This window comes from Mandrillus leucophaeus, unplaced genomic scaffold (assembly GCF_000951045.1).
Source record: "Mandrillus leucophaeus isolate KB7577 unplaced genomic scaffold, Mleu.le_1.0 Scaffold7, whole genome shotgun sequence".
Taxonomy (NCBI): domain Eukaryota; kingdom Metazoa; phylum Chordata; class Mammalia; order Primates; family Cercopithecidae; genus Mandrillus; species Mandrillus leucophaeus.
This window is the reverse complement of record NW_012107585.1, coordinates 6,572,883-6,583,779: the sequence shown is the minus strand read 5'-3', so window position 1 is coordinate 6,583,779 and position 10,897 is coordinate 6,572,883. Positions and strand designations below refer to the sequence as shown.

The 10,897-nt window shown below is 45.2% G+C and overlaps 1 protein-coding gene across 1 annotated transcript; it reads left to right on the top strand.

Moving 5' to 3' along the window:
* The first annotated feature begins 438 nt into the window (after positions 1 to 438).
* LOC105527940 (ataxin-3) lies at positions 439 to 1,363 on the top strand. The gene is made up of 2 exons (XM_011964447.1): positions 439 to 884; positions 1,351 to 1,363. Exons 1-2 carry the CDS (start codon positions 499 to 501, stop codon positions 1,361 to 1,363), a joined length of 399 nt encoding a protein of 132 aa, XP_011819837.1. The 5' UTR covers positions 439 to 498.
* The last annotated feature ends 9,534 nt before the right edge of the window (positions 1,364 to 10,897 follow it).

Here is a 10,897-nt window from a genome sequence, read left to right as displayed (position 1 = left end):
CCGAGCCAGAGTGCAGTGGTGTGATCTCGGCTCACTGCAGCCTTTACCTCCCAGGTTCAAGCGATTCTCTGGCCTCAGCCTCCTGAGTAACTGGGATAACAGGTGCACACCACCTTGCCTGGCTAATTTTTATATTTTTAATATAGATGGGGTTTTACCATGTTGGCTAGGCTGGTCTCGAACTCCGGACCTCAAGTGATCCACCACCTCGGTCTCCCAAAGTGCTGGGATTACAGGCGTGAGCCACCGCGCCCAGCCTAAGTTTTTGTATTTTTAGTAAAGACGGGGTTTTGTCATGTTGGCCAGGCTGGTCTCGAACTGTTATTCTCAAGTTATCCACCTGCCTCGGCCTCCCAAAGTGTTGGGATTACAGGCGTGAGCCACCGTGCCTGGCCTTCTGCTTGATCAATTCTGCTGTTAAGACTCTGATGCAGGGACAGGGGGCGGAGCTGGAGGGGGTGGTTCGGCGTGGGGGCCGTTGGCTCCAGACAAATAAACATGGAGTCCATCTTCCACGAGAAACAAGAAGGCTCACTTTGTGCTCAACATTGCCTGAATAATTTATTGCAAGGAGAATATTTTAGCCCTGTGGAATTATCCTCAGTTGCACATCAGCTGGATGAGGAGGAGAGGATGAGAATGGCAGAAGGAGGAGTTACTAGTGAAGATTATTGCACGTTTTTACAGCAGCCTTCTGGAAATGTGGATGACAGTGGTTTTTTCTCTATTCAGGTTATAAGCAATGCCTTGAAAGTTTGGGGTTTAGAACTAATCCTGTTCAACAGTCCAGAGTATCAGAGGCTCAGGATCAATCCTATAAATGAAAGATCATTTATATGCAATTATAAGGAACACTGGTTTACAGTTAGAAAATTAGGAAAACAGTGGTTTAACTTGAATTCTCTCTTGACGGGTCCAGAATTAGTATCAGATACATATCTTGCACTTTTCTTGGCTCAATTACAACAGGAAGGTTATTCTGTGTTTGTTGTTAAGGGTGACCTGCCAGATTGCGAAGCTGACCAACTCCTGCAGATGATCAGGGCCCAACAGATGCACCGACCAAAACCTATTGGAGAAGAATTAGCACAACTGAAAGAGCAAAGAGTTCATAAAGCAGACCTGGAACGAGTGTTAGAAGCAAATGATGGCTCAGCAATGTTAGATGAAGATGAGGAGGATTTGCAGAGGGCTGTGGCACTAAGTCGCCAGGAAATTGACATGGAAGATGAGGAAGCAGATCTCCGCAGGGCTATTCAGCTAAGTATGCAAGTTCCAGAAATATATCTCAAGATATTCCACGGACATCAGGTACAAACCTTACTTCAGAAGAGCCTTGGAAGAGACGAGAAGCCTACTTTGAAAAACAGCAGCAAAAGCAGCAGCAGCAGCAGGAGCAGCAGGGGGACCTATCAGGACAGAGTTCACATCCATGTGAAAGGCCAACCACCAGTTCAGGAGCACTTGGGAGTGATCTAGGTGATGCTATGGGTGAAGAAGACATGCTTCAGGCAGCTGTGACCATGTCTTTAGAAATGGTCAGAAATGATTTGAAAACAGAAGGAAAAAAAATAATACCTTTAAAAATAATTTAGATATTCATACTTTCCAACATTATCCTGTGTGATTACAGCATAGGGTCCACTTTGGTAATGTGTCAAAGAGATGAGGAATTAAGACTTTTAGTGGTTTGCAAACAAAATGATGAGAAAGTGGAACAATGCGTCAGTTGTAGGACTAAATAATGATCTTCCAAATATTAGCCAAAGAGGCGTTCAGCAATTAAAGACATTTAAAATAGTTTTCTAAATGTTTCTTTTTCTTTTTTGAGTGTGCAATATCTAACATGTCTAAAATTAGGGCATTTTTCTTGGATCTTTTTGCAGACCAGCTAATTACCTCTTGCCTCAGGCTTTTTCCATATAGTTAGTTTTCTTTTTCTCTCTTGTAGATAATTTGGCTCACATCATCTAATAGTGGCTTTCATTTCTTATTAACCAAATTAACCTTTCAGGAAAGTATCTCTAGTCCATATTGATAATAGTAATGGTTCTAGAAGGATAAACGGTTCTCCCTTCAACTGTATACTGTGTGCTCCAGTGTCTTCTTGTGTTATTTTCTCTGATCACAACTTTTCTGCGACCTGGTTTTCATTATTTTTCCTCAATTCTTTGGAAAGATGGTAATCTTTTCTGAGGTCTAGCGTTTTAAGCCCTACGATGGGATCATTATTTCATGACTGGTGCATTCCTAAACTCTGAAATCAGCCCTGCACAAGTACTTGAGAATAAATGAGCATAAAAAAAAAAAAAAGACTCTGATGCATTCTTCAGTATGTCAATTTCATTTTCAACTCTAGAATTTCTGCTTGACTCTTTTTAATTATTTCTATCTCCTTGTTACATTCATCTGATGGAAAATCTGAATTCCTTCTCTGTGTTGTCTTGAATTTCTTTGCGTTTCCTCAATACAGCTCTTTCAAATTGGCTACCTGAAAGGTTGCCTATTTCTGTTTCTGCAGGGTTGGTCCCCGGTGCCTTATTCAGTTTGGTGAGGTCATGTTTTCCTGCATGGTGTTGATGCTTACAGATATTCATCAGTGTCTGAGCAGTGAAGAGTTAGGCATTTATTGTAGTCTTCACAGTCTGGGCTTGTTTGTGCCTGTGATTCTTGGGAAGGCTTTCCAGGTATTCAAAGGGACTTGAACCCCAAACCCAATAACACTGTGGTTCTTGCGGACTCCTAAAGGTACCGCTTTAGTGGTCCTGGATAAGATCCGGAAGAATTCTCTGCATTACCAGGCACAGGTTCTTGTTCTTTTCCCTTACTTTCTTCCAAACAAATGGAGTCTCTCCCTCTCTTTCCGAGCTAGGCCTCTTGGAACTGGGGGTGGAAGGACACAAGAACCCCTGTGGCCATCACCACCGGGACTGCATTGGTTCAGACCTGAAGCAGCCCAGCACTGGGTCTCACCTAAGGTCTGCTAGAAATGCTACCTGGCCACCACCTGAGTTCACTCAAGGGCCTGGGGCTCTACAATCAGCAAATAGCAAACCCAGCCAGGGTATTGTGGCTCCCTTCAGGGCAGTGAGTTTTCCTAGGCTCTGGGTGGGTCCAGAGATGCTGTCTGGGAGCCAGGGATTGGAGTCATAAACCATTCTATAGATGTACTAAGATAGAATAGAATTCTATAGACGTACGATTCCACTGCAGCTAAGCTGGCACTCAAACCGCAAGGCAAAGTCCTTCCCACTCTTCACTCCCCTTTCCTCAGTCAGAGGAACCTCTCCTCATGGCCACCACTACCACCAGCCTACAAGGAGTTCTGCCAGGCCACTGCTGATGTTCACTTAAAGCCCCAGGGCTCTTCAGGCAGCCTGTGATGAATGCTATCAAGCCTGTGACTCATCCTTCAGGGCAGTGGGCTCCCCTTGGCCCAGGGCAGGTCTGCAAATGCTGACCAACAGCCTACGCCTGTACTCAGGGACCCCAAGAGGCTGCTTGGTGCTCCACCCGACTGTGGCTGAGCTGGTACCTAAGGGGCAAGACAGGTCCCCTTTACTCTTCCTCCTGCTTTTCTCGAACAGAAGGCATCTTTCACTGCAGCCGCCACAGCCGGGAATGTGCTGGGTCACACCTGAAGCCAGCATGTCTCAGAGCCCAGTGCCCACCGGTGGACAGGAAGTAGGATTTAGTGGTGAGTGTTAAGAAGGGGCAGCACAGTGGAAGCCCTCATGAGTGCAGGGCCCACTACTTGTCCAGAGGGCCACAATGGAGATGTACTCGTGAGACGTACACACATCTCAGATGAGCCGCTTCTCCGCCACCATGTCTTCAAATTCATCGTCATTGAACTTGGTGAAGCCCCACTTCTGTGAGATGTAGATCTTCTGGCGGCCACGGAACTTGAACTTGGCTGTGAGCAGGGCCTTAACTACATGCTCCTTGTTCTCCGGGTTCAAGGCGGATGGACATGATAACTTGGCCAATGTGAACCCCAGCCACAGTGCCCTGGGGCTTTCCAAAAGCACCTCGCGTATCTGTTTGGAGCCTACACTGGGGTAGTGCAAGGTCAGAGACATGAACATCCATCGGAAGGGCCTGTCTCCAAGGTCCCTTAGAGCAGTCCATACAAGAAACAGGCTGCGTGCCCCATCAAGGAAGCTGCTGTTTGCAGCCATTGCACACTGGACCCCCATGAGGCGAGGAACTCGGCCAGCTGAGTTGGCTGTAGATGCCCGCAGCATATTACCCGGCTATGGCTGTTGGTTATACAGGGCCCAGGGGCTCCTTTGTCAGCAGATGGTGAATGCTGCCAGGTCTCTGCTGTGATGGGGCAGCACTGAGTTCAATGTGAAGTCCCCAAGTTGCTAGCTCTCCCTCTCCCATGTGCACAGATCTGTCTGTGCCACATGGTCACTGCCAGGGGTGGGAGTGGGGGGTGGCCCAAGAACTCCCTTAGCTGCCCCAGCTAATGTCTCAGGAGGTTGTGTGCCTCTGACTCCACAGTCCACTGGTTGTGAGCCCAGCTCGGCACTCAGGTTTGCCTGTGAATTGCAGTCCTGATGGCCTAAACTGCCCCTCAAGTCTGCTAAGGGCCCCAGAGCACTCCAGCTCGCAGTGGCAAGGCTTGCCAGAACTCAGGCTCCAACTGCCAGGATGGGCAATTCCGGTGAGTGCCAGTCCAAGCACTCCCTGTGTGAGCCAGTGTTAGCTAAGTACACTTGGATTCTGCTTTCTGCTGTGACAATGTGAAGTCTCACAATCACTGTGCTCTTCCTCTCCAAAGCACACCAATACTTCATGCCACGGGGCCGCTGCTGGGGGGTGGGGGATGGGTGGCGTCAGCAACTCAAGACTGTCTTTCCTGCCCTCTTCAACATCTCTTTCAGAGATACAAGGTTAAAACCGGGTACTGTGATTGCTCACCTGATTTTTGGTTCTTGCGATGGTTCTTTTTGTGTGTTATTAGCTGTTAAAATTTGGTGTTCCTGTGAGGGGTCAAATGATCAAATGATGTAGGTTTTCTTTTCTTTCCTTTTCTTTTCTTTTCTTTCTTTTTTTGAGACAGAGTCTTGTTCTGTCACCCAGGCTGGAGTGCAGTGGCGCGATCTGGGCTCACTGCAAGCTCCGCCTCCTGGGTTCACGCCATTCTCCTGCCTCAGCCTCCCAAGTAGCTGGGACTACAGATGCCCGCCACCATACCCAGCTAATTTTTTTGTATTTTTAGTAGAGACGGGGTTTCACCGTGTTAGCCAGGATGGTTTCAATCTCCTGACCTCGTGATCCGCCCGCCTTGGCCTCCCAAAGTGCTGGGATTACAGGCGTGAGCCTCCCCGCCCGGCCAAATGGTGTTGGCTTCTATTCAGCCATCCTGCTCCACCCTCTGATTTTTTTTTTTTTTAATTGAAAGGCACAGGCAAAGTTTGGTGCTGGTGGTGGTAGAGAGAATAGTGATTATTAGCAGAAAAAGAAAAGAGCTCCAGGATGCTGTCTATATTTAATATGCAGGCCTGCCTCCTGGCTGGATCATATTGATGGTTCAGGTAGAGGGACAGGGTCGCCACTATCCCCCCCCAACTGCTCCATGTCATCAGACCTCTGGCTTCTCACACAGCCCAGGTACATGGGACTCTGATTTTTCTTCTCTTTCTTTTTCTTTTCTTTTTTTTTTTTTTTTTTTTGAGACAGAGTCTCACTCTGTCACCCAGGCTGGAGTGCAGTAGTGCCATCATGGCTCACTGCAATCTGCATCTCTGGGTTCAAGTGATTCTCCTGCCTCAGCCTCCCAGGTAGCTGGGATTACAGGCACCTGCCATCATGCCCAGCTAATTTTTGTATTTTTGCAGAGGTGGGGTTTCACCATGTTGGCCAGGCTGTTCTTGAACTCCTGACCTCAGGTGATCCACCTGCCTCAGTCTATCAAAATGCTGGGATTATAGACATGAGCCACCATGCTCAGCCAGGACTCTGTCATTTCATTGTGCAGTCCTACAGACCTTCTCTTTCATCTGTACCTGTTTCACTAGCCAGGGCACCAGTCTCCTGAGGACTGCCTAGGTAAATGCCCGGATTAATTTGCTCCTCTAAGACATTTATAGACACTCTCTGTGGACAGATCATACACTCAGCAAAGAGCAGCAAACAGGTCTTAGCACCCTGTGAACCTGATACTGGAAGGGGCCCCACACCCTCTCATATCACCCTCATTTAGTCTTATTTATACAAGTAGCAAATTTAGGACTCAAGATCTGCCCTGTATCGATGTCTTTCTAGGCATTTTGTTGTCTGAAGTTTGTTATTTCTCAGGAAGAGATCATGGGAATAATAGCGCCTGAGGTCTTCTGTCACAGCGTGGCATGTCAGGGTCTTTTCTACCTGAATGTCAGTTTTGCTGGATATAACATTCATGGCTTACAGTTTCTTTTCTTAAATATGTACTCCATTTTCCTCAGGTACAAAGTATTGCTCTCAAAAAGGTAGATTCTAATTTCTTTCCCTTACATGTCACTTCTGCTTTTTTGTCTAGAAGCCCAGAAATCTTTATTTTTTATTTAGAGCCCAGTATTGTACTAGAATATGACTAATAACTTGCATTAGTCATTCTGAATAAAAATTCCATGCACTCTTTTTTTTTAAATTTATTTTTGAGACAGAGTCTCATTCTGTCACCCAGGCTGGAGTGCAGCGGCATGATCTTGGCTCATTGCAGCCTCTGCCTCCTGGATTCAAATGATTTTCCTGCCTCAGCCTTTGGAGAAGCTGACATTAAAGGTGCCCACCACTACACCGGGTAATTTTTGTATTTTTAGTAGAGATGGGGTTTCACCGTGTTGGCCAGGTTGGTCTTGAACTCCTGACCTCAAGTGATCCACCTGCCTTGGCCTCCCAAAGTGATGGGATTACAGGCGTGAGCCACCGCGCCCGGCCCATGCACTTTTTCAATAAGCAGAATCTTCCAGTAAAGGTATGTTGAATTCATGGATAACATACTCTGGTGTACCCAATAATCACTGGGCCAAGAATTGGCTTTTATTTTAGTTGCCTCTGTTCCATGTGACTGTCAGCAGATTCTTCTCTTTGCTGGATCTAAATGGACCTCATTAGTAAAACTCTCAATTGAAAACACTTTATAGATGGATGAAAGTGAAGCCAGGGCTCTGTCAAGCCTTTGCTTTTTATGTTGTAGGAAGAGGGACTTGATTTCCCAGAGAAAGTCAAATCAGGGTCAGAATGACAAATTATTGGCATTTTCTGTGTGTGGAGAAAGAGAAATTATAATAGATCTGAACAAGGTATTACACAAATGAGCCCAAAATGGGTCTGTATTGAATATCCAGTGCCACGAAACTAGAGATGAGTAGCAGAAGGAAAATGGGAAAATTCAAAAATGTGGAAGTTAACAACACTCTTTTTATTGAGGTAAAATATACACATATAATTTATCATCTTTACCTTTATTTATTTTTCTTTTTTTTATTTTTTATTTTTGAGACAGAGTCTCGGTCTGTCACCCAGCCTGGAGTGCAATGGCGCCATCTTGGCTCATGCAACCTCCGCCTCCCGGGCTCAAGTGATTCTCCTGCCTCAGCCTCCGGAGTAGCTGGGACTACAGGTGCCTGACATCACACCTGGCTAATTTTTGTATTTCTAGTAGAGACGGGGTTTCACCATGTTGGCCAGGCTGGTCTCAAACTCCTGACCTCAGGTGATCTGCCCGCCTCGGCCTCCCAAAGTGCTAGGATTACAGGCATGAGCCACTGTGCCTGGCTTTACCTTTTTTTTTTTTTTTTTTCTTGAAACAGGATCTCACTCTGTCACCCAGGCTGGGGTGCAGTGGCTTGATCATAGGCCACTGTAACCTTGCACTCCTGGGCTCAAGCAATCCTCCCACCTTGGCCTCCCAGCATGCTGAGATTATAGGTGTGAGCCACTGCGCCTGGCCATCTTTACCATTTTTAAGTGAAAATTGGTGGTAATAAATACAGTTATATATATTCTTTTTCCCCCTTGTATCTCCATTTCCTTCTTCCCTTTGCTGGCTTCTGGTAACCATCAATCCACTCTCCGTCTTCATGAGATCTGCTTATTTAGCTCCCACAAATGAGTGAGGACATGTGATATTTGTCTTTCTGTGCTCGGCTTGTTTCTCTTCATGTAATGGTCTCCAGGTCCATCCATGTTGCTGCATATGACAAGATGTCATTCTTTTGTATGGCTGAGTGTTTATATGCCACATCTTCTTTATCCTGGGATAAAGCAAGCCTCCTGCTTCACCCTCCTGAGTAGTTGGGGCTACAGGCACATGCCACCATGCCCAGATAATTTTTTATGTTTTGTAGAAACAGAATTACATTGTGTTGTCCAAGCTTGTCCTGAACTGCTGGCCTCAAGTGATTCTTCCACCTTGGCCTCCCAGTGTGCTGGGATTACAGGCATGAGCCACTGACACCCAGCCATGTTGGCCATTTTAATGTCTGCTTTTGAGAAATATCTGTTCAGATCATTTGCCCATTTTTAAATTGGATTATTTGGGTTTTTTTGCTATTGAGTTGTTTGAGCTCCTTATATATTCTGGTTATCAATCCCTTTTGAGATGGTTTGCAAATATTTTCTCCTATCCAATGGGTTGTCTTGAAGTAGGAGGTGGGACTTGATGCCAGTGGCAGGGCTCAGACATCAGACCAGATTGAGGACTAGCTAAAACAGGAAGAGGCAAAAGCACCTCTCCATAAGACATGGCCACCATTGTGCCATGTCAGTTTACCGTTGCCATGGCAATATCTGGAAGTTACTGCCCCCTTCCATGGCAACAACTCAACGACCTGGAAGTTACTACCCTTTTTCTAGAAATTTATGCATAATTCACCTCTTAATTTGCATATAATTAAAAGTAGGTATAAATAGGACTGCAGAACTGCCCCTGAGCTGCTGCTCTGGGCACACTGCCTATGGGGTGGCCCTGCTGAACAGGGGGCAGTACCTCTGTTGCTGCTGTACACGGCTGCTTCAGTGAAAGTTGCTGCCTAACACCACCAGCTCGCCCTTGAATTATTTCCTGGGCAAAGCCAAGAACCCTCCCGGGCTAATTTTGGGGTTCACCTGCCCTGCATCAGTCTCTTCACTTCGTTGTTTCCCTTATATTTTCACTTGATGTAAATTCCAACTGTCTATTTTTGCTTTGGTTGCCTGTGCTTTTGAGGTCCTACACAAAAAATCTTTCCCTAGAGCAATGTCCTGGAACATTTTCCAAATGTTTTCTTCTAGTAGTTTCATAGTTTCAGGTCTTAGATTTAAGTCTTGCTGGGCATGGTGGTGCAGGTCTGTAATCTCAGAACTTTGGGAGGCCGAGGCGGAGGATTGCTTGGGTTCACGAGTTCAAGAACAGCCTAGGCAACATGGCAAAAACCCATCTCTACAAAAAATACAAAAATTAGCTGGGCATGGTGGTATGTGGTACAGTCCCAGCTACTCGGGGGGCTGAGGCAGGAAGGTCACTGGATCCCGGGAAGGTTGAGGCTGCAATGAGCCAGGATAATGCTCCTGCACTCCAGCCTGGGTGACAGAGTGAGATCCTGCCTCCAAAAAGTTTTAAGTCTTTATTCCATTTTGATTTGATTGTTGTGTGTGGTGAGAGGCAAGAAATAGTTTAGTTTCATTCTTCTGCATATACTTATCCAGTTTCCCCAGCACTATTTAGTGAAAAGACTGACCTTTTCCCAGTGTATGTTCTTGGAACCTTTGTCAAAGATGAGTTAGTTGTAAGGCTGGGCACAGTGGCTCATGCCTGTAATCCCAGCACTTTGGGAGGCTGAGGTGGGTGGATCACCTGAGGTCAGGACATGATGAAACCCTATCTCTACTAAAAATACAAAAATTAGCCGGGCATGATGGCACATGCCTGTAGTCCCAGAGGCTGAGGCAGGAGAATTGCTTGAACTTGGGAGGTGGAGGTTTCAGTGAGCTGAGATTGTGCCACTGCACTCCAGCCTGGGTGACAGAGCAAGAACACTCCATCTCCAAAAAAAAAAAAAAAAAAAAAAAAAAAAAAAAAATTAGTTGTAAATTCATATTCATGGATTTATATCAGGATTCCCTATTCTGTACTATTCATCTATGTGGTCTGTTTTTATGCCAGTACCATGCTGTTTTGTTTACTATAGCTGTGTGGTATATTTTGAAGTCTGATAGTGTGATACATACAGTTTTGTTCTTTTTGCTCAGGATTGCTTTGGTTATTTGAAATCTTCTGTGGTTCCACATAAATTTTATATGTTTTTTATTTTTCTGTGAAGAATGTCATTGGTTTTGATAGGGATTGCATTGAATCTATAAATTGCTTTGGGTAGTATTATAATTTTAACAATGAAATCCTTGCAATCCATGAACATAACATGTAATATCTTTCCACTTTTTGTGTCCTTGTTAATTTCTTTCATTAGTGTTTTATAGTTTTCCTTGTAGAGCTCTTTCACTTCTTGGTAAATTTATTCCTGTGTGTTTTATTTTTATTTTGGTGCTACTGTAAATGAGCTTTCTTTCTTGATTTCTTTTTCAGAATGTTCTTTGTTGGTGTATAGAACTGGTACTAGCCTGGGCAACATGGTGAGACCCCATCTTATCTCTACAAAATTTTTTAAAAATCTAGCCAGGTATGATGGTGTGCACCTGTGGTCCCAGCTACTTGGGAGGCTGAAGTGAGAGGATTGCTTAGGTCCAAGAGATCAAGGCTGCAGTGAGCCATATTCGTGCCACTGCACTCCAGCCTGGGCAACACAGTGAGACTTTGTCTTAAAAAAAATAGAAATGCTACTGATTTTTGTATGTTGATTTTGTATTCTGCAACTTCACTAAATTTGTTGATCAGTTCTAACAGTTTTTTGGTAGAGTTTTTAGA

Coding starts and splice junctions, on each gene's coding strand:
- LOC105527940 (XM_011964447.1), top strand. CDS start 499: ATGGAGTCCATCTTCCACGAGAAACAAGAAGGCTCACTTTGTGCTCAA.